General features: G+C 43.8%; 1 protein-coding gene across 9 annotated transcripts in view; it reads left to right on the top strand.

Moving 5' to 3' along the window:
- Nucleotides 1–21,015, top strand: part of LOC110524184 (unconventional myosin-IXb) — a 94,897-nt gene extending 73,882 nt beyond the window's left edge. For 5 of the 9 annotated variants that reach the window (XM_021603586.2, XM_021603593.2, XM_021603589.2 and 2 more), the window contains 26 exons: nucleotides 751–873; nucleotides 1,036–1,116; nucleotides 1,724–1,834; nucleotides 3,852–3,977; nucleotides 4,178–4,327; nucleotides 4,572–4,729; nucleotides 4,966–6,105; nucleotides 6,251–6,320; nucleotides 6,509–6,664; nucleotides 7,593–7,693; nucleotides 8,756–8,865; nucleotides 11,481–11,632; nucleotides 11,795–11,902; nucleotides 11,997–12,167; nucleotides 12,569–12,610; nucleotides 13,236–13,347; nucleotides 13,492–13,565; nucleotides 13,686–13,878; nucleotides 14,101–14,229; nucleotides 14,479–14,584; nucleotides 14,720–14,851; nucleotides 16,062–16,185; nucleotides 16,452–16,502; nucleotides 17,562–17,680; nucleotides 17,882–18,009; nucleotides 18,375–21,015. In XM_021603586.2, coding sequence (XP_021459261.2) covers nucleotides 751–873; nucleotides 1,036–1,116; nucleotides 1,724–1,834; nucleotides 3,852–3,977; nucleotides 4,178–4,327; nucleotides 4,572–4,729; nucleotides 4,966–6,105; nucleotides 6,251–6,320; nucleotides 6,509–6,664; nucleotides 7,593–7,693; nucleotides 8,756–8,865; nucleotides 11,481–11,632; nucleotides 11,795–11,902; nucleotides 11,997–12,167; nucleotides 12,569–12,610; nucleotides 13,236–13,347; nucleotides 13,492–13,565; nucleotides 13,686–13,878; nucleotides 14,101–14,229; nucleotides 14,479–14,584; nucleotides 14,720–14,851; nucleotides 16,062–16,185; nucleotides 16,452–16,502; nucleotides 17,562–17,680; nucleotides 17,882–18,009; nucleotides 18,375–18,436 — 4,029 coding nt within the window. In that variant the 3' untranslated portion in view covers nucleotides 18,437–21,015. Of the gene's footprint in view, nucleotides 1–750; nucleotides 874–1,035; nucleotides 1,117–1,723; nucleotides 1,835–3,851; nucleotides 3,978–4,177; nucleotides 4,328–4,571; nucleotides 4,730–4,965; nucleotides 6,106–6,250; nucleotides 6,321–6,508; nucleotides 6,665–7,592; nucleotides 7,694–8,755; nucleotides 8,866–11,480; nucleotides 11,633–11,794; nucleotides 11,903–11,996; nucleotides 12,168–12,568; nucleotides 12,611–13,235; nucleotides 13,348–13,491; nucleotides 13,566–13,685; nucleotides 13,879–14,100; nucleotides 14,230–14,478; nucleotides 14,585–14,719; nucleotides 14,852–16,061; nucleotides 16,186–16,451; nucleotides 16,503–17,561; nucleotides 17,681–17,881; nucleotides 18,023–18,374 lie in introns of all 9 variants that reach the window. The other 4 variants (XM_021603587.2, XM_021603588.2, XM_021603590.2 and 1 more) reach the window with 4 other exon arrangements.
- The last annotated feature ends 4,872 nt before the right edge of the window (nucleotides 21,016–25,887 follow it).

Here is a 25,887-nt window from a genome sequence, read left to right as displayed (position 1 = left end):
CGCAAGGATATCAAAAGATGGCAGTGGCATCTGTACAGAACTCACCCAAAGGGCTTTGACTCAAGCACGGCAGAAAGCTAACACAATATGATGCCCCTTCACCTTATTAATTAAACCACTTACTTGGATAACAAGCAAGGTAACTTAGGGATCGCGTTACTGCAGAATTCTTAGTTTTTTTTACGCAGGAAAATATAAAACGCATAAGGAATAGCTTGCTGCGTTTTGTGAACAGATCTAAAATGCTTATTATTGTAATTTCTGCTTGGCATCAGACTGATTTTGTGCTTGTGTGAATTCTCATCCGAGTGGAGAAGTGCAAAACGGGCAATCTATCAACAGACAGCGCTCTGACTCGGTGTAGCCATCCTACTTTTCTCTGGTAAAATGCAAGATTAGCTTTAAGCAAAACATTAGGAAATGTATCTGCTACATTTCACTAATGTACACTGAACAACATGTAAACACAACATGTAAAGTGTTGGTCCCATGTTTCATGAGCTGAAATAAAATATCAGACATTTTCCATATGCACAAAAAACATATTTCTCTCAAATATTTTCTCAAATTTGTTTACATCCCTTATAGTGAGTATTTCTCATTTGCCAAGATAATCCATCCACCTGACAGGTGTGGCATATCAAGAGGGTCTTGTTCCTTCAAAATATTTCATTTAACTCTGAGTATCAATGAGACTGTTGTGCTATCTGCAGACGTTTAGAACTCTGTGGTGTTGATGCTGTTCCTTAGAGCCTGCTGGACTCTCGCTCCCTGAAGTTCATCGTCGGTCGGACCATCCACGACCGCTCCACCAAGTCTCTGCATCACCTCAACAAGAAGAAGAAGACCCCCAGCATCAGCGCTCAGTTCCAGGTCAGCTGATCTCACCAGCAAATACTGCAGCCAGGCAGCCACTAACATACATGCACCTAAAAATACATAGTCTCACTTCATACAATGCAGATGCAGAACACGGGGCATGTTTATTTGTTGAGGTAAGTCTTAATTGACATGAAACCTCTTTTACATTGACAGACCTCTCTGACAAAGCTGCTGGAGAATCTGGGCAGAGCAGAGCCCTTCTTCGTCCGGTGTATTCGCTCCAACTCTGAGAAGGTAAAGTCACTTCACTAAAAACATGTTTTACCAGAGTCGGCGTTTTGTTTTTTTATAAGTGTCCATCCACAATGATACAATACAATACAATACAATACAATACAATACAATACAATACAATACAATACAATACAATACAATACAATACAATACAAAATACAGATTTTAAAAAACACTTTGTGGACAACTCATAGTTTTGTGACACTAAAAGCAGTTATAGTAAAACATGGTACAGTTCCATTAGGAGTCATATAACACATGAGCATCAATACATTATTGGTATCAGTTATTATACATTATGTTATTTGTACATGGATATGCATAAGTAAATAACTTTTATTATTTTATTTTTTTACCTTTATTTAACTAGGCAAGTCAGTTAAGAACGAATTCTTATTTTCAATGACGGCCTAGGAACAGTGGGTTAACTGACAGATTTGTACCTTGTCAGCTCGGGGTTTTGAACTTGCAACCTTTCGGTTACTAGTCCAACGCTCTAACCACTAGGCTACCCTGCCGCCCCACTAGGCTACTACTTACAACCAAGATGAGGAAAATGATTGCGTTGGTTCCTCTAACGACGTTCTCTCTGTGTGTGTGTGTACAGAAGGAGATGTGTCTGAATGAGACCCTGGTGCTGCAGCAGCTGCGCTACACAGGCATGCTGGAGACTGTTCGCATCCGAAGGTCTGGCTATGGAGCCAAGTACACCTTCCAGGTACGCTGCACCTGTTCACTGACTCAGATAGCCAGCAGACACCGGGAAGGAAGCAATCTGTTGTTGATTATTTACCAATAGCTAACTGTGTAACTCTGACATATATACTGAACAGAAGTATAAATGCAACATGTCCCATACTCACAAAAAGCTTATTTCTTTCACATTTTGGACATATATTTGTTTACATCTGTGTTAGTGAGCATTTCTCCCTTGCAAAGATTATCCATCCACCTGACAGATGTCTTGCATCAAGAAGCTGATTAAATAGCATGATCATTACACAGGTGCACCTTGTGTTGGGAACAATAAAAGACTACTCTAAAATGTGCAGTTTGTCACACAACACAATAACACAGATGTCCCAGGTTTTTGAGGGAGCGTGCAATTGGCATGCGGACTGCAGGAATGTCGACCAGAGCTGTTGCTACATAATTGAATGTTCATTTCTCTACCATAAGCCGCCTCCAACATTGTTTTAGATAATTTGGCAGTATGTCCAACCGGCCTCACAACTGCAGACCATGTGTAACCATGCCAGCCCAGATCCTCCACATCTGGCTTCTTCACTTCCATGATCGTCTGAGACCAGCCACCCTGACAGCTGATAAATTGTGGGTTTGCACAACTGAAGAATTTCTGCACAAACTGTCAGAAACCGTCTCAGGAAAGCTCACCTGCTTGCTTGTCTTACTCACCAGGGTCTTGACCTGACTACAGTTTGGTATTCTCACCTTCAATAGCCATTGGCATGCTGGAGAAGTGTGCTCTTCATGGATGAGTCTTGGTTTCAACTGTACCGGGCAGATGGCAGACAGTGTATGGCGGTGTGTGAACAGAGTGCCCCATGGTGGCATGGTATGGTCAGGCAAAGCTACAGAAAGCAGACAATGGCATTTGACTGATGGCAATTTGAATGCACAGAGATACCGTGACAAGATCCAGATGCCTATTTTCATGCCATTCATCCGCTGCCATCACCTCATGTTTCAGCATGATAATGCACGGTCCCATGTCGCAAGGATCTGTACACAATTCCTGGAAGCTGAAAATGTCCCAGTTCTTCCATGGCCTGCATACTCACCAGACATGTCACCCCTTAAGCAAATTTGCTATGTTCTGGATCGACATGTACGACAGTGTTCCAGTTCCCACCAAAATTCAGCGTCTTCGCACAGCCATTGAAGAGTGGGGCAACATTCCACAGGCCACAATCAACAGCCTGATCAACTCTGAGAAATGTCATGCTGCATGAGGTAAATAAATGTTTACACCAGATACTGACTGGTATACTGACTGTGACCAACTGATGCAGATTACTATTCCCAGTCATGTGAAATCCATAAATTAGGGCTTAATTTATTTCAATTGACTGATTTCCTTATGAACTGTAACTCAGTAAAATCGTTGAAATTGTTACATATGTGTTTATTTTTGTTCAGTATAAGAGGGAAAATATTTATTGGGCATTGTCTGTCTTAATGTAACCCACTATCATAAATTATTGTGAAGTAGAAATTCATGACGGACACAAATAAAGTACGAAAATAATTGTCCTCCACACGATTTTGTATACAGTCCACTTCAATCACAGATAAAGGCAGTAGGTTACTTTATACAGAAATGATAGGAGGGAGTTTGGTCTGGGAGGATGTGTGTATAACGTGAAGGTCTAGCAACCCAAACGCATGTGTGCAAATCACATGATAAAAAAAGTTGTCTGATATGCGCTAATCCTGCCCTCTCCCCTCCAATGGTTATGTCTGATCGTGTACATTGGCGTGGCCAATTACCGTAACCTATAATTCCAAGACCCTAACAACAAATTGGAATTCATTATGAAGAAAATCGTGTACTGGACAAGAATGTGTTATGAAAAAAAATGTGCGGTCAAAGTCATGTGGTGGACCCCAATTTTTTTTGGTGTGTCTGTTATGAATTTCAAATAAGTAGTTTGTCTATTTCATGAAAATCTGTGATTGTGTTGGTCAATGAACTAAGTACCTTCCATAAATAGGAATTCATCGAGCAATTCCGAGTGCTGCTGCCCAAAAACGCCACACCCTCCAAGCCAGAGGACATCTCAGCCTTGTTCCAGAGGATGAATCTAGACCACACCACCTACCAGATAGGCAAAACCAAGGTTAGACAAGTGCTCCTTCACTCTTTTTACTCAGAAACCTCACTTTCCTATGATAAGTTAAAGATATAGGCTATCGTGGTGTTACTTTCTAAACTATTAGCATAAGGAAAAGGAACAGGTGGCCTATGTTCCCCAAAGAGATATATAATAAGAGTTTTCCACTTATGTGTCTCTTGTATCTCTTCAATTGTGATCCTCAGGTTTACCTGAAGGAACTAGAGCGTCAGCAGCTGCAGGACACGCTGCACAAGGACGTGATGCGTAAGATCATCTTCCTGCAGCTCTGGTTCAGGGCGCGCCTGGAGAGGAGGTACTTCTTGGAGATGAGACAGGCGGCCATCTTGATCCAGGTAAGCTGTGTGATAACCCTTCCTTTATGTGTTCCACCATAACACTGTCTGTACAGAAAAGGCACTGATGTCAGTTCAAAGATATTACTTTTCCCTGTATGGAATGCCTTGAATACTATCATTTTCTGTGTCTATTTCTTACCAAGAAATACATATAAATTGTCCAATAACCTTCCTATATGAGACGATCATATTTCTGCAGACAGGCTAATAATGTGTTCTTGCCCCTGTTCGTCCCTTCCAGCGTGCATGGCGTAGGCAACACAAGGAGAGACGGCGTCAGGCGGCCACGCTGATTCAGGCCGTTTGGAGGGGCTCTAGACAGAGATCACAGTACCTCCGCAGGCGGACCAGCATCAAGAAGATACAGGCTCTGGCCAGAGGACACTCAGCACGGAGGAGGTACAGCACCAGGCCACACCACTGAAATACTTCATGTAGTATTTATAACGTTTGAAATGCCTCGAGATACTGGTAAACAGCGACTAAGTTATTATTAACAACATCTCATGAATTCCGGTACTGGTGTTGCCAGAATCCCCACAGTTATTTGTTATAAATACTTAGAAAATTGTAAGAGATGCCTAACATTGTGATATGGATGTTGAACAACCTCTGAATCATGTTGGACTTTACAGGTGCCATTCAATACGGGAGGACAGGAGGAAAAAGGAGGATGAGGAAGAGGAGGCCAGGAGGGAGGAAGCTGCAGCTAGGCTAGTGAGAGAGGCAGAGGAGGCAACCCAACTGGAAATGGATGCAGAGGAAGAGGCGTTCAGGAGAAAGAAAGAGGCAGAGTGGGAGTCCGCGGAGAGGAGGGCGAGGGAGAATGAAGAGGCAAGGCTGAGGCAGGCAGAAAGCGTCAATGAGGAACCTGAGACACAGGAGGAACTAGAGGCACAGGTGGTAGCTGAAAGGACTCTAGATGAGAACCGGCATTGGGACAAAGTGCCTGTCCAGGACAAGGAGGAGCAGAGGGAGGAAGTGGAAGATGGAGAAGCTGCAGCTAGTTCACCTTCTGAGAAGGTGGAAAAGGGGAATGCTTCTGCAGTCTCCCAGCCTGATAAGGGCATCAGTATACAGGCTGAGGCTGGGCCCCAGCTGGAGGAGGAGAGCCAGGCTGTGGAGGAACAGGAGCAAGCCCACTCCGAGGAGCCCGAGGAGGAGGGGACCACAGAGGCAGCTGCCCCCCACTCACCAGAGAGACACAAGGGGGCTCAGGCGGCTGCGGAGGCTACCCCCTCCGCAGACCCCCAGTCGGGGCAGAAGAAGCTACGTCCTCCCCCCCTCCACAAGGTCACAGCCTCCAGGAGCCAGGAGAAGAGGGAGCTTCGGCGCCAGCGGGGCCTGGAGCACAGCCAGAGAGAGAGTAAGCGGGTCGCCTCGGCAGCCACCAAGGAGGAGCCATCCCCTAAGGTCATAGATCAGGAGGCAGCCAGCCGAGCTGAGGAAAAGCCAAAAGGCCGGACGGATAGCAAGGAGATGGACCAGTACACCTTTGTAGCCTGGAAGAAGGACGACAAGGGGAAGAAGGAAGCAAAAGCCACCACCCCTGCTCCTATACGCCCCAGCACCTTACCCCTGAACCCCCCTGAGCCAATGGCTAACAGGAACGGCCATGAGGTCCTGGGTCCAGGCAACCTGACTCGGTACAGCCAACAAGACGCTATGAAGGAGAAGGCAGAGAAATGGAAGGAGGGGAAGATTGATGTACAACAACCAGAGAGTACCAGTCCTCCTGAGGCCCACAGCAAGGACAGGATAAAAAAATATTCACAGTACGACATTTCATATCCTTCTGATATCTACACTATACTTGCTTCAGGATGTCATTGTTTTTGCAACATGAGGAAGGACTGATGATTCCCCCAGTTATGAGCATGAATTTCCCTCATCTCTGTATCGTACTTACTTTATTTCCAGGAGTGTTGGAAACTCGTCATCTTTTGATGCTATGTCCCCTGGATCGGCTGGTGCTACGTCAAACAGAGAGGTAACATGCTTGTTGCTCTAGTATTATACCCACCATGTTATGTGCCTTGCCTTTTCTTATTAACTGTTTTTTTTCATCAAATATGAGGGCAGCACATCAGATCTGAACAGGCTGAAGCTAGCCAATCACATCCTTCCTGCAAGGCATCTGAATGGAAGCTCAAAGTGTCGTTGTGCTTTTCTGGCTAGGTCAGATCACGTTACCGTAAACGTGCCAAACACAAACGTCGGCTAGCTCGTAGACGCTCGCCTTTTAAGAAAAGTGCAGAAGTGGACTATTGGACCTGCTTCCCTTTGTCCCCTGTGGGCCCAAGCAGGCCCTTGCACTCAAAGTCCATGGATAAGGTATAATCACAAAGCCAGAGCACAGCTTGCCATCTCAGAGAAACTGAGCCCTGCCAGCCAAAGCAAACCTGGTGCCTCCTCGCACACCTTTGGCTCTTTATCTCTGGACTCCATTTTCTGACCTTTTCTGCCATAGTGTTTAACCCCATCATCATACACTTCCTTAGATGTAACACAGAACATAATAAAGAGGCTTCGGAGTGTATACACTTCAGGGTTGGTCAACTCCACAATGAAAACCTTTCTGGTCGACCGTCATGATTTTGCTGTTTCGGCAAGCCATGTGTGTCATAATGGGCTATTTCACCCAGCAGTTAATCTTCTTTTATCAAATGTCATGTCCATGGCAGCAAAAAAAGAAGTAGTTGTAACGTAGCTACCTTTTTGCCAGGCTCTTACTGTAAGTGTGTTATTAGGCAATGACTTTCCTGTGGATTACTAACGCAACTCTCATTTTTCAATTGAATGATTAATTTGTTACTTAAATAACAAGTGGTCCTAGATTATTTGTGGACTCAATAATTTGGCTTTCCCCAAATCCACCACAAAAAAAGGTCAATGTGCTGATGGGAATAAACATGGGTGTATTTTTCAGGTAATAAAATGAGAACGTCATCCATAATTTGTGTATCAATTATGAGAAGTGGTGAACTTTTAAGGTAATTGTCGCCAAGATTGGGTGTTTCTGGAAGTTGTGTAGGTGGGGTTCTCATGGAAGTTTATTGGTTGCTATTTGGTTGGGGCCATTCTTGATTGCTGGAAATGTTATCTCTTTCCTATCACATCTGAAACAAATGATCTATCACCATTGAGTTTCTAACAAGGCCTTATCTTCTCAAACTGTGCTTTTGAACACCTGCTCAATGGGAATGGAATTGTGTAGTTTGATTCCTCACACTGTTCTTATTTTTTCTCCCTGTATCGCCAGTCTCCTACAGAGGATGGGTCAAAGGGCAGCATGAAGAGGAGGACCCATGACACATCAGGCCACCAGGACACTGTCCATACTCATCCTTCCACCCCAGAGAAGTACGCTGCTTCAGGGAAACTAATGGGAGATATTGTACAGCAGGATGGGGAACAGAATAGTCCTGCCTTGATTCATGGCTGTTTCCTTTTGGGTTGTGAAAAGAGACTGGGTTGGACCTAGAAATATTGGTTTTGTTTATTTGATGAGTCATAAGAGCTTTTGGCAGGTCACAGCATAAAATGGTTTGGGAACTAGTGGTGTAGATTAGAACCATACTTGGCCAATATTATGGTTTGATGCCTTGGGTTTGGATGTCAAATCGCATACTTATGTCCTAAGGGTCTTCCGGATAACCCCAATGCTTGTGTGATGGTGATGGAAAGAGGCTAATATAGTAACAGTGGAGGAAAACACTTCAGCAGACGATTTTGTCCACCCAGGCAGTCTGAGTCAGATGGCCCATGGGAAAACACTCTTTCTTGTGTAATCAAACTGTCCAGCTCCATGTGGCTTGCTGCACAAACAAGAGTTTCCCATATATAGCTATAGAGACAGATTATTGGATGGGATAAATTCTTTAACTTCATTTACTCTTTCATTAATTAACTTTTTTTGAATGTGCTGTGCCATGACAAAGTTATCGGATTGGAAGATCGAATATTGCGCTTTGTTTTGATTTAGCTTTGGATTGTTACCATGGTTCTCAGTGAGCGGAGTTGTAAACTCTGAAAATATGTGGTGCTGGACTGTAACGATGAGAAAATGTAGTACTGTAGTCTTGAATACATAAACCCTCACAGGTCTGCCTCTTGATATTCACACTTCATAAAGATTCAGCATTCACATCTCACACATCTGTTCACTAAAACAAAGCATGTTCTATCCAATTCTCATGCATGGTGGCAGATGTGATCTATGTCTGAACAACAGGTACTCTTGTAATTGTTATACATGTTATTAGGATTAGACACATTACTCACCTGTGCCTATTTACTTTAGTGCAGTCTTGCGCCAATAATTAGTCAACCCCATTAAAAACCATAATACACGTTAATAACCCATGTTAGACTTACAGTGCATTTACGTTGACTGAGTGCGGTTACAGTTTGATTGTGCTGTAGACCCACAGGGTTCCTGAGGAAGATCCTGAAGAAACGTCCCCATAAGGAGCCTCAGACCCCTGACGATGTAGAACTGACCATGGCCCAGGCCCTGATCGAACGAGGAGAAGGTAAGAGGCACCTGGTCGCAGCCTTGAGGGACACCAAATATGTGACCTGACCAGGAAAAACTCTGTCCTAGTTCTACAATAGGTTATACAATAAGGCTCACATTATTTGTGCTGATCTGGTCTGGAATTGTCAGTGGTTTTAATCATGTGAAGGTGCTGGAAAAGTGCAGTGACGTAGGTAGGGGTGAACCAGGGTCAGCCACTTCCTGAACATGGGACCCAGAGAGAAAATCCAGGTGTTTGCTTTCAGGGTAAATAATGAGGCAAGTAGGATTAAGCTCTTATCAAAACAAGATAGTTTGGACCTTTCATGAATTTGGCTCGAGCCTCATGCTATGGCAGTGCATGAGTTTGCCGTTTAAGAGGGGTAAAAAGGGATGTTATATCTACAGTGATATGAAGAACCCCGTAAAAAAAAACTAATTTGGAATGAAGTTAAAAGCTTTCATTTCATGGACAAAACTAAATATATTGAACAAAAATATAAACGCAACATGTAAAGTATTGGTCCCATGTTTCATGAGCTAAAATAAAAGATACCAGAAATGTTCCATACACACATATATTACTTCTCAAATGTTGAGGCCAAATTTGTTTACCTCCTTGTTTGTGGGCATTTCTCCTTTGCCAAGATAATCCATCCACCTGACAGGAGTGGCATATCAAGAAGCTGATTAAACAGCATGATCATTACATAGCTGCTCCTTGTGCTGGGGACAAAAGGTCACTCTAAAATGTGAAGTTTTGTCACACAACACACTGCCACAGATGTCTCAAGTTTTTAGCGAGTGCGCAATTGACATGCTGTCTGTAGGAATGTCCACCAGAGCTGTTGTCAGAGAACTGAATGTTCCTTTATCTAACATAGATAAAGCCCGCCTCCAATATAGTTTTAGAGAATTTGGCAGTACTTCCAACTGGCCTCACAACCGGAGACTACGTATAACCACATCAGCCCTGGACCTACACATCCGGCTCCTACACCTGCGTAATTGTCTGAGACCAGCCACCCGGAAAGCTGATGAAACTGAAGAGTATTTCTGTCTGTAATAAAAACCCTTTTGTGGGTAAAAAACGTATTCTGATTGGCTGGGCCTGGCTCCCCAGTAGGTGGGCATATGCCCTCCCAGGCCCCCACCCATGGTTGTGCCCCTGCCCAGTCATGTGAAATCCATAGATTAGGACCTAATGAATTTATTGACTGATTTTCCTTATATGAACTGTACAGTGGCTTGCAAAATATTCACCCCTCTTGGCATTTTTCCTATTTTGTTGCCTTACAACCTGGAAGTAAAATGGAATTAAATTTTTTGGGGGGGGTTTGTATCATTTGATTTACACAACATACCTACTACTTTGAAGATGCAAAATACTTTTTTTTTTGTGAAACAAACAATGAATAAGACAAAAAAAACAGAACTTGAGCGTGCATAACTATTCACCCCCCCCAAAGTCAATACTTTGTAGAGCCACCTTTTGCAGCAATTACAGCTGCAAGTCTCTTGGGGTATGTCTCTATAAGTTTGGCACATGGAATTTTTGGCTATTCTTCAAGGCAAAACTGCTCCAGCTCCTTCAAGTTGGATGGGTTCCGTCCAGCTCTGTGGAGTGTACGGCTTCGTGGTCCTATGGACAGATACTCCAATCTCCGCTGTGGAGCTTTGCAGCTCCTGCAGGGTTCTCTTTGTTGCCTCTCTGATTAATGCCCTCCTAGCCTGGTCTGCGAGTTTTGGTGGGTGGCCCTCTCTTGGCAGGTTTGTTGTGGTGCTTAATAATAATGGATTTAATGGTACTCCGTGGGATGTTCAAAGTTTCAGAACTTTTGTTTTATAACCCAACGCTGATCACTACTTCTCCACAACTTTGTCCCTGACCAGTTTGGAGAGTTCCTTGGTCTTCATGGTGCCGCTTAGTGGTGTTGTAGACTCTGGGTCTTTCAGAACAGGTGTGCGTACACACACACACACACACACACACACACACACACACACACACACACACACACACACACACACACACACACACACACACATATTAATCAATCATATGACACTTAGATTGCACACAGGTGGACTGTATTTAACTAATGTGACTTCTGAAGGTAATTGGTTACAGCAGATCTTATTTAGGGACTTCATAGCAAAGGGATGAATACATATGCACGCACCACTTTTCCCTTTTTTTTTTCTTTTTTTTAACAAACTATTTTTTTTTTTAAATTTCACTTCACCAATTTGGACTATTTTGTATGTCCATTACATGAAATCAAAATCTATTTAAATTGCAGTTTGTAATGCAACAAAATAGGAAAAACGCCAAGGGGGATGAATACTTTTGCAAGGCACTGTAACTCAGTGAAATTGTTGCATTTATATTTTTGTTCACTATATATTAAATGCGCCCAGGTCCCATCAATCTACATTTTACAGCTTGTTGTACTTCCTAGTTTTAGAGCTTTGATGGCTGTCAGATTCTACAGCAAAGTTAGATATCTTTATTCCAAGCACTGTTTGTTTTCAAATAATGTATTATGGTATTTGTACATATTGACAACACTGCTCTCTCTCTCTCTTCCACACAACACCACCTCTCTCACACATCCCGCTCCCACCCAGACCCAGCTAGTGGAGGTCGGGCGGTGAGCCGGAACCCCACCATCAAGATCAGCCGGGCCACACGGGTCTCAGAGCAGTGGAACGCCTCACTGGACCGGGAGATTACCAACGCCAACGAGCTCCGACATCTGGATGAGTTCCTGGGGAATCAGGTCGGACTGCTTTTCTGCTTCTTCATACAGCTAAAGCCTAACTGTTATGAGGGTTGTTCTCCGTGACACACCTTGTGTAGTTTCCAGATGCATAGAGCTAAAATACACTTATTGTATGCTCCGCGATATTTTCAATTGACCACGTGTTTAATCTCTCTGTAGGTGAATGACTTCCGCTCCAGGGGGAAGCAGTTGTCGGCAACCGAGCACATCTTCGTCACAGCCACCATGCAGTTCAGAGAGACCATCAAGGGAATGTACTCTCTCCCAGTATGTGGACACACACACTCACACACTATGGATTATGAATGGGTGATGCTTTATGCATTTCTGACTCTCTCTCTTTCTCTCCTGTGGTGGACAGAAACCCCACATTGGCTACAACGGTCTGATGCGTGGCTACCAGAACAAGGTGATCAGCCTGGCCGGAGACAAGCAGAAGGGTGAGGTGCAGCTGGTGGTCAACCTCTTTCAGTCTGTCCTGGACGGCTTCATACGGGGAGAGATCAAGAAGGAGGAGGCAGAACCAGCTAAGGTGAACTTGCTTATTTTGTCATAGGGCTATTATCAATGTTTTTTTCTGTGTCAAAAAGAGGCTTGACTTAGGTGGTGGGTGTGATAGGGGGCGTGGCAATCTACCCATCAGCGCGGCTAAACATTTTAAAGGCCACCATCTTGACGGTGTAGGCATTTTTAAGGCAATTTCCTGCAATTTTTCACATTTTGCCATGGAGCGGAGAGAACATTTTGCAGTTTTAAAGCTAATTTCCTGCATTTTGCTATGGCTAATGCTGTGTTCTTTTGCTCAAATAGAAAAACCAAATCACAACCATTTAAGGCTTTTGTAAAACCAGTGCCTCACTGTATGATAAACACAGCATTGATAGATATATGGGTTAAATAAATTGGGTATTGATGTGTTTGTCTGTATTTCAGCCTGATAAAACTCGGAAGAAGAGGCGCAAAAAATACAAGAGTGTAAGTACAAAGGATCAGCCCTAAATTCTTTCCACTCTGTTCTCAATATGGCATGAAACAGGTAACTGCCAAAATAAAGGAAACACCAACATAGTGTCTCAATAGGGCGTTAGGGCACCACGAGCCAGAACACCTTCAATGCACCTTGGCATAGATTCTACAAGTGTCTGGAACTCTATTGGAGGGATGCGACACCCTTCTTCCATCTAAAATGTGGTGTTTTGTTGACGGGAAAACGCTGTCTCAGGCACCGCTTCAGAATCTCCCGTAAGTGTTCAATTGGGTGGAGATCTGGTGACTGAGATGGCCATGGCATATGGTTTACATTGTTTTCATGCTCATCAAACCATTCAGGGACCATTCGGGCCCCGTGGATGGGGGCATTGTCATCCTATAGGGGCATTGCCATGGTAGCCAAAACAATGGCCTGCCCAGAATTTTTATACATGACCCTAAGCGTGATGTTAATTGCTTAATTAACTCAGGAACCACACCTGTGTGGAAGCAACTGCTAATTTACTCAAGTGTTTCCATTATTTTTGGCGGCTACCTATTCAGGTAGGTATGTATTCAAAGAAATGACTCTCTAAAGATTTATATCAATGGTCCTGTGGTTATGGTTTAGATGGAGAACCCTTTGGACCATGTGTTCAGCACGTACCAGGTTAACATCATGCAGTCCTGTGACCAGTGCAGCTCCTATATCTGGGGCATGGAGAAAGCCTGCATGTGTAGCTGTGAGTACCACACACACACAAATATTCTGAAAATATTTAAGTACGACACTCCAAATGATTGATGTGAATGTTGAGAATAGTTTTTACATTCTTCTGAGCCCCACCGTGAACTCAAATGCTAAGATAATATTTGTATTCCTCCAGATTGCAAGATGGTGTGCCACAAGAAGTGCCTCTGCAAAATTGTCACAGACTGCTCCACGTTTTGTGTCAAAAAGGTAAACTTTTTAACCTCATTCTTGGACCATGACTTAGGTTGGCTGATGTCAAGTCAGGATTGGTCCCTATGTTACTCCTATGTGACTAACCTGCCACTGACGGTTGACGTCTGTATGCAGAGTGATGAGGAGTCTGGAGGCCTGCACTTTGGGGTGCGAGTCTGTCACCTGACCAGCGACAAGAACACTGTTCCCATGGTGCTGGAGATAATGCTGGAGCACGTGGAGATGAACGGCCTGTACACGGAGGGGATCTACCGCAAGTCTGGCTCTGCCAACCGCATGAAGGAGCTCCACCAGCTAATGGAGACTGGTAAGGACCAGCCATAGCATAAACAGTATAGCAGTGCTTTCAAGAGAGCTACAAAGATATTGAAGGCTAACACTTGAAGGGTTCTACGTAAGACGTACTTAACATGTAAGCACCAGCGTGTTTGTTTTATTTCATAATGCCTAAAGATCTTATGTATGACGTAAGAATGCCTCTTCATGTTCCCATTCCATGACTTGTGTAATGGTTGATGTTGTGTGGCAGACCCCCACGCTGTGTGCCTGGAGGACTACCCCATCCACACAGTGACGGGGCTGGTCAAACAGTGGCTGAGGGAGCTGCCTGACCCCCTCATGACCTTCATTCATTACAATGACTTCCTTCGGGCCGTAGGTGAGTCCTGTTATAACGCTAGGTTTAGACAAAACTCTGCCCTGCTAAAGACCATGGCTCTTCTCCAGGATTGAGAGAGATGGCTACTCTTTTCTTCTTCAGCCCCTATATTAGCCCATGTGGGTTATGCTCTCCTTTGTATATTCTACTGAGCTATTCTACTGCATGTTGAAATGTGGTGTAATATTGTCGAGTGTCATTGCGTTACATTTGTTGTTGATCCAAAATGTTGGTACTTTTCTCCTCCAGAACATCCTGAAAAGCAAGAACAGCTACATGCCATCTACAAAGTGTTGGAACAACTCCCCACCGCATGCTTCAACACCTTGGAAAGGCTCGTCTTCCATCTAGTCAGGTGCGATACTCATGGCCGGGGCTCTCGATTGGTTGAATAAAGGATTAATGACAAAAAACACCATGCTGGACGAATACAATTTGAAAGGACACATTTTTCCCCTCAAACATGAGTAACGTTTATTTCCTCTCCCAGAGTGTCTAAGGAGGAGTCTCACAACCGCATGTCTCCCAACTCCCTGGCCATCGTGTTTGCCCCCTGCATCCTCCGCTGTCCAGACAGCGCCGACCCGCTCATGAGCATGAGGGACGTGGCCAAGACCACCACGTAAGTCTCTCTCTGATCACTGCATAGACCGGAACCACTGTTACTTTATATATCTGGAACACATGTTTAAATCATTTAAAATGCCACGTTAAGCATCTCCAATCCAAAATGTAATCTAGAATTGGCTTCCTATTTCGCAACAAAGCATCCTTCACTCATGCTGCCAAACGTACCCTCGTAAAACTGACTATCCTACCGATCCTTGACTCTGATGTCATTTACAAAATAGCCTCCAACACTACTCAGCAAATTGGATTCAGTCTATCACAGTGCCATCCGTTTTGTCACCAAAGCCCCAAATACTACCCACCACTGTGCCCTGTATGTTCTCATTGGCTGGCCCTCGCTTCATATTCGTTGCCAAACCCACTGGCTCCAGGTCATCTATAAGTCTTTGATGGGTAAAGCTCCGCCTTATCTCAGCTCACTGGTCACCATAGCAGCACCCACCCGTAGCACACGCTCCAGCAGGTATATTTCACTGGTCATCCCCAAAGCCACTTCCTCCTTCAGCCGCCTTTCCTTCCAATTCTCTGCTGCCAATGACTGGAACAAACTGCAAAAATAACTGAAGCTGGAGACTCATATCTCCCTCACTAGCTTTAAGCACCAGCTGTCAGAGCAGCTCAAAGATCACTAACTGTACAAAGCCCATCTGTAAATCGCCCGCCCAACTACCTCATCCCCATCCTGTTATTTATTTTTGCTCCTTTGCACCCCAGTATCTCTACTTGCACATTCATCTTCTGCACATCTATCACTCCAGTGTTTAATTGCTATATTGTAATTATTTTGCCACTATGGCCTATTAATTGCCGTACCTCCCTTATCCTACCTCATTTGCACACACTGTATATAGACTTTTTCTATTGTATTATTGACTGTTTGTTTATTCCATGTGTAACTCTGTTGTTTGTGTCGCACTGCTTTGCTTTATCTTGGCCAGGTTGCAGTTGTAAATGAACTAGCCTACCTGGTTCTCAACTAGCCTACCTAGTTAAATAAAGGTGAAATAAAAAAAAGGGGGAAAGAAATACAATAAGATAAATGGTCCATTTTAGAATGAATTTGATTAATCTCAACCCTAGTCTTTGCTGTTATCAAGTGATTATTTTGTTCAGGCAACTAAGGACACTCACTCTATGAAGAACAATGCAGTGCCTTTAACACAATAGAATTGGATGACTAACATGTCATGTCTGTGTCCCAGGTGTGTGGAGATGCTGATCAACGAGCAGATCCGAAGCTACAACGAGAAGATGGAAGAGATTGAACAGCTGGAGTATGCCGAGGCTCTGGCCGTCAACCAGCTCAAACTCAAGAGGCAGAACACGGTACGCACAATGCTACATGCCTTGGTCTGTCTGAACAATACCCAGGGTTGGGCTCAATCTCATGTCAATTCAGGAAGTTAACTGACATTTCAATTTGTTTTTCTCAATTTCTGTTTACTTCCTGAGTTGAAATGGATTGACCCGTAGACTCACTAGGCAAACCAACCATAGTCACGAACTTGATGTACTGTTGGGCAGTGTTCTACTCTCTATTGTCCCATGTCCACCATGGGTTACTGCTCATTGTTTTGTGGTTCTCCCTTCAGCTGCACTGGCATTTGCCCCTCAGGTTTTCTGCTCCGTACAAAGGAGTGGTGGTACGTATCCACTTAGCTCCAGTTCTCCTGGTAGCTAGATGCAGTTTGCCATGTCCACCCGTCTGTGCATGACGTGTAGTAGTCGATGCCCCCCCTTCCCCTCCTTTTCATACTAACTGGTAGTATACAATATTGCAGTGGTCACCCAACTATGGTTTCGGAGAACTACAGGGCATGCAGGCTTTTGTTCCAGCCCAGCGTTAACACAACTAAGTCAACGAATGGTGGACCCAAGTAAAGACCAGAATCAGTAGAGTTGTTAGTGCTGCGCTGTAGCAAATTCCTGCGTACCTTACCTGCTCTTAGTAGCTCTCCGGGAACTTGTTAGACCCCTGTGATACTGCATATTTGTTTCAGTCCCCAGCGTCTGTGATGGGAAGGTTCTTCAGGGTGATGGTGTTGGGTTGGTGTTGTTGGTCTTTTCTACATAGGATTTTGTGTATGGTTTGACTTTTGTATGGTTGACTAGTATTTAGTGACATTTAACTCTTGATCATAACTCACTTGTGCTTTGTGGAACATACATGATTCCACACAGCACAACCACGGTTTTAGAGGGATGGTTTGTGGATTCTTCCTGTTCACCAGTACCAAGCATTGGAACTCAGGGAAATGGGGAATGCTTGACATGGGAATGACTTGTCTGTCTTGATGATATACTTTTTTCTCCTAGTGTAAAATAACCTTGTATCATTTGACATGACTTCTTCTTAGATTTGCAGTCTCAAGCTGCGTTCAATAGTGCATCAAACCCTTCCCATCCGATACCGTTTTCCTACATGTTGTGTGGTTGAATAACATAGTGCCTGTTGCTCCCTACTGATCGTGACACAACCTCCTGCCTGCCTTAGGGTATCATGGTTCCCTGGTACCTTATGCAACACTATGCATGATTACATAACACAGCCCCCCCCCCCCCCCCCCCCCCCTAACCCCCACACCACCACCATTCTCATTCATTCATTCATTCATTCATCCTCTTAACCGGTATGGTGTAGACTTGCCATTGCGATAGCCCAATCGTTGAGGTGTCCTGAATAACTGTGTGTTCTCTCCCAGGTGCATGAGAAAGAGTGCTCTGACCTGACTGTGGTCCCAGGGAACGATGTTCCGCTGGACTCCGATACGGAGGCTGAGAAGAACCTGATGGCGCGCATCAAGTCCATCAAACAGGAGAAGTAAGAACCGAGCAGAGCCTCTGAGTCACGCCTAGATTCACTACTGAATTAAGCACATTTTAATACTGTGATTTATACACTGGTTGTATTTATATACAGTGTTTATATCTGATTTGATATAGTTTTGGGTTGCGGATATCCACCAACCCTTGGTTACTTTTGTGACCCCTCTGTTCTCTCTCCCTCCCCCCTATTTTCCAGGGAGGAACTAGCCTACAGACTGCCAGAGCTGGAGCAGCCTGGTTCAGACCAGGAGAACCTGGATTCTGAGGCGTCGGTGAGCTCTGAGAGCCTGCTGGACGAGCGCTGCCACAACTCTGAGCCTGAAGGTCAGTATTAAAGGTACTGTCTCCCCCCCCCCTTTCCTACCTATTCACACACGTGTTTCTCATCGGCCTACCCGGCCCCGTCTGTCCATGTTGTCTCTGATGTAGGTCTAGACAAGCTGTGGAGAAACTGGTGGTGCATTTAAAGAGGGTGGCGGAGGTCTCCCAGTTTCACAAGCAACGTTTTGTGTGTTTGCATGAGTGTCTGTGTGGCACGCAGAGATATTGACCGAACTAACATGGTGTTTATTTGTGGTGATATTGAGCCCTTTCAGGATGGCTGTTACTCTCGAACTCTGAGTGGATGATGCTGTTTTTTCCCCTCTTAACACTTACTTTCTCATCCTCGTTCTCTCCTGCTGAATTAGGCCAAGTTGACCTTGCCCAGAGACCTAAGGCCCCAGGGGGCATTCCTCTCTCTGCAACCTAGTCTCCTCTGGCTCCACCTCCCGGCCACAACACCATCGCCCTATCATCCTCGGCACGGTAAAGCTGCCGCCGGGCATCCACACGCAGCCCCCCGCTGCGGCCCTCAACCCCTCCTGCCAGCCATGGCTTCAGCCTGCTCAAGAGGCAGAAACAGCCCGCCCGACGCAAAGACGGCACCCAGTCCCTGTACATCAGTCCAGACAAAGGCCTGTTCCCCTCTCCCACCTCCTCCTCCATCTCCTCCCTCTCTAGCTCCACACCACAAAGTCTCCAGGCCACCAGCAAGGCCCTCAGATGCTTCTCAGACCCCGACATCCCCTATAGTGACCCAGCTTGACACAGACAGGAGACAGAATAGAACTCGATAAGGAACTGGATATCTATGGTGGGCCCCCCTCGGTCTTGAGGATACAGTATGGAGTCTGTTATTGTCGCTGTTGCCATGGACACGGATCATGGATGTGTGTTTATATACTTGTGACTTATGCCTGGTAATAACAGGATGTGTCACCAAGCACTTTTTCTACACTTAATATATTGTTGTAGTTTTTTAAGAGACAAATTAAATCAAGTTTGCGCGGCCGCATGGACTCTATGGACAAATGTTTTCTTTTTTAAATACTTAGTTTTCATGAGGAAAAACTGCAGGCAATTGCACATTTCCATTCCACGGTCTCCTTATGAGAAGACCCAAACAGTTTGCTCAATGTAAAGTCAATAGTGCCTTGATTTGCACATTGTCAGTGTACAAATTCGTTGGTAATTTCTACTTTTAATATTCGATGAGGGGGGGTGTGTGTGTATGTATCTTTGTATGATACTCTTGTGCTGGTTCAAAGAAATTGTAGCAACTCGAGACATGCTCGAACGAGGACCAAAACACTTGTGATCCAGTTATGGGGCCTTGAACAGCCTTCTCGTGGGAAATGGATTAACGCCACGTTCTTCCCTCTCCCACCATTTCCTCCCTGTATAGGAACTGCTTTCATTTGTCAAAGGGGAAATGGGAGCAGCACTAGCCACTTTCCTCCTGGATGAAAACCCGCTAAACCCTTGTCAAGGTCTGCATGCCATGTCTTATAAATGGACCTTTTTTAGATTCTACTTTCTGTAACGTTTCTGCAGCTACATACATATGGCTTCAGTCAACTGTACTGTACCTGCCACTATGTCAATCGGAGGGTCAGGATCACTATCGACTACAGAGGACCCCCTCTTCAAAAGTTGTTTGACATGTAATACTAATGAGTGATTCCTCACGGAACCAGACCAACAAACAAAACATGCTTTTGGGGGGTTTTCACGAAATGTAATCTATGGAATAGTCCTTTGGAGGAAGGATTGTCATATATTTGACATTTTGTATCTAAAAGCATAATTTGAGAAATAATGAATCAAAGTTGGCATATGTATGTCATTTTGGACCTCACCTAGGCCTCCTTTTAAAGCTCCAGGATGTTTCATCTGTAGATGCGAAAGTAAAGATTGGTGTCATATGAAGCTCTACCTCTTGCTCTGTAATATGAGTAGTATTTTAATTTCAATAAGACATTTTTTACATTAATTGATGAATATTGACAAATTGAATATTGAAAATAGATTTTTTTGATTTGGCCTATTTATCAATATATTGTTGAACATACTTTAGTCTACATGCATATCAAAGTTCAAGAGTGGGATCTCTGCTAGTTTAAGTTATGGCCCGTTTTTATCCAGAGCAATTGACGTAGTAGGCATTGTAGCCAATCACAGCCCTCCTTTTACTTGTATCATTGCACATCCTGAAAATCACCAGCAGGAATCCATTTTCACTTTCACTCTGTTGGTAATGCTTACAAATTTGGATCATAACGCTAAAAGTAGCAGACACCCCAGTCTGGAACTTTGATATGCCCGCAGAGTATATTATGTTCAACAATATATGTATCGATAGCAATGATTCTCATCTATCATTGCATAATAATCACCGCTCTATCGGACATAACACCTAACACCTGTTTTTTTTTAGACCTTTGAGCTATTGCTCTGGGTAGGAAATAGTCCATGTGATAGCACAGGATGATAGCCTAGCTCCTTTTGCATCGCTAGAGCTATTGCTTGAGCTAATAGACGCTTGAGGGACCTGTATTATGAGTCTAATGCATTATCAAATGCCTCCTAGCGTGTAGAGGAGAACCAACACAATCGACCAAGCCATTGTTAACGTGATCATTGTGGGTACCTGTTTGGGGTTATTAGTAGGACCCCAGAGCAAAGCGTTACAGCTTCATATGACACTAATTGTTGCTTTGTAGCATCTACAGATTCAACATTATGGTGTGTTAAAGGAATAAAGACAAAATGTCAGAAATATCCCAGTAATACTTCTTCCAATGGATTACATTTTGTGGGGGGGGGGGGGGGGTGGAGGAATGTCTGGGTTTTGTGAGGAATCACACTGTCCTTCTGACTGCTGTTTGATGTTTGTGCCTGCATACTGAGAATGCCAATTTGGAATGTCTGGGATTGAATGGTGTGAATTGAATGATGTGAGCTGTAATGAATATTAACAGGACAATACAGTACATGCTTGTATCCCATGCTGTGGTCTTTTAATTTTGGGGATTTACCATTGATTCACCACTAGCCGGAGACAAAATAAGAGACCAGTGTAGCGAATCTGGATGTTAATTATTGAGAGGTCAGCCCATGTAGTGAGGCAGCTAATGATATAAGCATCCAATACAAGTGACTCAAAAGCAAAGGTGCTGTATGGTCTTCCTGATTTTTATACCAGTGTATGTAAGGAATCCTACTGGTGATTATTCTCTCTAAACTAAAAGCAGCATCTTGTATCACAAGACTGTTGCACATTTTGTTTTTGTCTGTCCTTACAGTATGAGGAAGTTATCAACGTGAACTAAGATGACAACAGGGCCTGTTAATCATTTACTCCAACGATAAAGGCTTGCACTCCCTTTTCCCCGTATTGCGCTGTCTATAGTTTCCACAACACTGGCCACAGCAAACTTTGATACTAGTGTACGTGAGATTTCATAACTTTTATAAACCCATGACCAGCAAGAGTGCTGTTTTTGTAAATAAGTTTTTATTCAACACTATTATAAAACACTATTATAAAACCATGACCAGCAAGAGTGCTGTTTTTGTAAATAAGTTTATTTAACACTATTATAAAACCATGACCAGCAAGAGTGCTGTTTTTGTAAATACGTTTTTATTCAACACTATTAAACAATGCGCTTCTCCCTACTTTCACTCATGCTGCAGCTGCAATGAATGAATAGCCAAGTGTATCGATAGCCCTGCATTTTATTTATTAGCATCTTGTTTGTTTTAATATCATGGAATATTTCAATCTCTGGTCATAGGAACAACATTTGTGCATGAGGCAGATGTGGAAGCGGTGCGACTTTAGTTAGAGGTGTCCCCTCTGGAGGAAAGAAAGAGGCTGCTCTCTCCCTCCACTGAGACTAATGCTGTGTTCAAAACTGAGATCTCAGACTTCAGTGCGTTCTAGACAACTGGGAGCTAAAAAAAACAAAACAAGATCTGACTGGGAAAAAATTAGTTTTGAACGATCATCCACCTCAGAATTCAAAGTTCGTAACTCGGGCATCTTTCTAGAGCTCCAACTTTCCGACCTGAAGATCACTGACGTCATTTGACAGTTTCTTTTGGAGTTCACTTTTGTCTTGAAAGCACCATGACCATCAGATGCAGTTATTATCAGGCCAGTAAAATAAAGACTAATTATTAAAATGTATGCTCAGCTGTGCCTCAAGTGCTACACCAACTGACCTATTTTATCAAAGCTTGTTTTGAAATATACGGTCTGAGAACAATATTGGCATGCCAGGCATATAGCCAATGGTGTGAATGTATTAGGCTACTGCACAAACATTCCTACAGAACTGTTTATATTGTTACATTTAAGTCATGTTAAAAAAAAAAAAATGTAGATCTTGGCTTGCTTTTTGACTCAAAGGTTGGTGATCACTGTAAGAAGTACCAACTGCTGCTAGGCTTCGAATATAGAGAAAATGTACTAACACATGGACAAGATCTGACAAGGACCCAAAAAATATGCACATGTATTCATGCACACATTGAGGGTGCTTTGATTTTTACCTATAGTCTCATCTGCTGCAGCAAAGGAACAGACTTGGGGGAGTGACAGTGGTGGGCAGCATTGTGCCAAAGGGCATTACCGCCACCACTCAAACAAGTCACAATTCGAATTGTGGAGCACATCTGAAAAAGAGGGTGTCAAAGCGTTGTTTCCTAACAGCTCAACTTCTACACTTAGACCATACAGCAGTGTGACAGTCTTGATCTGAAAGATATCCACCCTGGCAGGCATTTTGAACCTTAAACCCATTAGTGCGTTTCACCAAATAGTGAGCCAGGGAACCACTGTCAATATGTGACAGATAGCAGTGTGTATTTGGAAGTGCTCCAAACCTAGGGAGGGGGAGGGGGGGGTTGCATCAAACAGCCCTACTGTAGAAGCTTGAGGGATATGTGTATCAAATCCATGTTTGAATACAGATTTTACAAGGGTCTTTTAATTGTAAAATCATATGCAGTAGTATTGAGAAATGTACAAAACAGGTGACATACAGTGCCTTGCGAAAGTATTCGGCCCCCTTGAACTTTGCGACCTTTTGCCACATTTCAGGCTTCAAACATAAAGATATAAAACTATTTTTTTTGTGAAGAATCAACAAGTGGGACACAATCATGAAGTGGAACGACATTTATTGGATATTTCAAACTTTTTTAACAAATCAAAAACTGAAAAATTGGGCGTGCAAAATTATTCAGCCCCTTTACTTTCAGTGCAGCAAACTCTCTCCAGAAGTTCAGTGAGGATCTCTGAATGATCCAATGTTGACCTAAATGACTCATGATGATAAATACAATCCCCCTGTGTCTAATCAAGTCTCTGTATAAATGCACCTGCACTGTGATAGTCTCAGAGGTCCGTTAAAAGCGCAGAGAGCATCATGAAGAACAAGGAACACACCAGGCAGGTCCGAGATACTGTTGTGAAGAAGTTTAAAGCCGGATTTGGATACAAAAAGATTTCCCAAGCTTTAAACCTCCCAAGGAGCACTGTGCAAGCGATAATATTGAAATGGAAGGAGTATCAGACCACTGCAAATCTACCAAGACCTGGCCGTCCCTCTAAACTTTCAGCTCATACAAGGAGAAGACTGATCAGAGATGCAGCCAAGAGGCCCATGATCACTCTGGATGAACTGCAGAGATCTACAGCTGAGGTGGAAGACTCTGTCCATAGGACAACAATCAGTCGTATATTGCACAAATCTGGCCTTTATGGAAGAGTGGCAAGAAGAAAGCCATTTCTTAAAGATATCCATAAAAAGTGTTGTTTAAAGTTTGCCACAAGCCACCTGGGAGACACACCAAACATGTGGAAGACGGTGCTCAGGTCAGATGAAACCAAAATTGAACTTTTTGGCAACAATGCAAAACGTTATGTTTGGCGTAAAAGCAACACAGCTGAACACACCATCCCCACTGTCAAACATGGTGGTGGCAGCATCATGGTTTGGACCTGCTTTTCTTCAGCAGGGACAGGGAAGATGGTTCAAATTGATGGGAAGATGGATGGAGCCAAATACAGGACCATTCTGGAAGAAAAACCTGATGGAGTCTGCAAAAGACCTGAGACTGGGACGGAGATTTGTCTTCCAACAAGACAGTGATCCAAAACATAAAGCAAAATCTACAATGAAATGGTCAAAAAATAAACATATCCAGGTGTTAGAATGGCCAAGTCAAAGTCCAGACCTGAATCCAATCGAGAATCTGTGGAAAGAACTGAAAACTGCTGTTCACAAATGCTCTCCATCCAACCTCACTGAGCTCGAGCTGTTTTGCAAGGAGGAATGGGAAAAAATGTCAGTCTCTCGATGTGCAAAACTGATAGACATACCCCAAGCGACTTACAGCTGTAATCGCAGCAAAATGTGGCGCTACAAAGTATTAACTTAAGGGGGCTGAATAATTTTACACGCCCAATTTTTCAGTTTTTGATTTGTTAAAAAAGTTTGAAATATCCAATAAATGTCATTCCACTTCATGATTGTGTCCCACTTGTTGATTCTTCACAAAAAAATACAGTTTTATATCTTTGTTTGAAGCCTGAAATGTGGCAAAAGGTCGCAAAGTTCAAGGGGGCCGAATACTTTCGCAAGGCACTGTAAGTACACTATGGCTAAAATATTATCCTTGTGTTGAGTCTGAACCCTGGTCCTGGAGAGCTACCTTACTGTGGGTTTTTGTTGTAACCAACCCTGGTCCTGGAGAGCTACCTTACTGTGGGTTTTAGTTGTAACCAGTCCTGGAGAGCTACCTTACTGTGGGTTTTTGTTGTAACCAGTCCTGGAGAGCTACCTTACTGTGGGTTTTTGTTGTAACCAGTCCTGGAGAGCTACCTTACTGTGGGTTTTTGTTGTAACCAACCCTGGTCCTGGAGAGCTACCTTACTGTGGGTTTTTGTTGTAACCAGTCCTGGAGAGCTACCTTACTGTGGGGTTTTGTTGTAACCAGTCCTGGAGAGCTACCTTACTGTGGGGTTTTGTTGTAACCAGTCCTGGAGAGCTACCTTACTGTGGGGTTTTGTTGTAACCAGTCCTGGAGAGCTACCTTACTGTGGGGTTTTGTTGTAACCAGTCCTGGAGAGCTACCTTACTGTGGGGTTTTGTTGTAACCAGTCCTGGAGAGCTACCTTACTGTGGGTTTTTGTTGTAACCAGTCCTGGAGAGCTACCTTACTGTGGGTTTTTGTTGTAACCAGTCCTGGAGAGCTACCTTACTGTGGGTTTTTGTTGTAACCAGTCCTGGAGAGCTACCTTACTGTGGGTTTTTGTTGTAACCAGTCCTGGAGAGCTACCTTACTGTGGGGTTTTGTTGTAACCAGTCCCGGAGAGCTACCTTACTGTGGGGTTTTGTTGTAACCAGTCCTGGAGAGCTACCTTACTGTGGGTTTTTGTTGTGAGCTACCCTACTGTGGGGTTTTGTTGTAACCAGTCCTGGAGAGCTACCTTACTGTGGGTTTTTGTTGTAACCAGTCCTGGAGAGCTACCTTACTGTGGGGTTTTGTTGTAACCAGTCCTGGAGAGCTACCTTACTGTGGGTTTTTGTTGTGAGCTACCTTACTGTGGGTTTTGTTGTAACCAGTCCTGGAGAGCTACCTAACTGGGTTTTTGTTGTGAGCTACCCTACTGTGGGTTTTTGTTGTAACCAACCCTGGAGAGCTACCTTACTGTGGGTTTTTGTTGTAACCAACCCTGGTCCTGCTACTGGCTAACGCTAGACCCGGATGTTGCGTAGCTGCCAAAACAAGGTTGTTTATATTAAAAGACAAAGTTGCCGGCTAGGCCACATTCTACAGTATGTTTCAGGAAGTGAAAGTCACAGG

This window comes from Oncorhynchus mykiss, chromosome 5 (assembly GCF_013265735.2).
Source record: "Oncorhynchus mykiss isolate Arlee chromosome 5, USDA_OmykA_1.1, whole genome shotgun sequence".
NCBI lineage: Eukaryota > Metazoa > Chordata > Actinopteri > Salmoniformes > Salmonidae > Oncorhynchus > Oncorhynchus mykiss.
The sequence above is the reverse complement of the archived record's forward strand: the minus strand, read 5'-3'. Positions and strand labels throughout refer to the sequence as shown.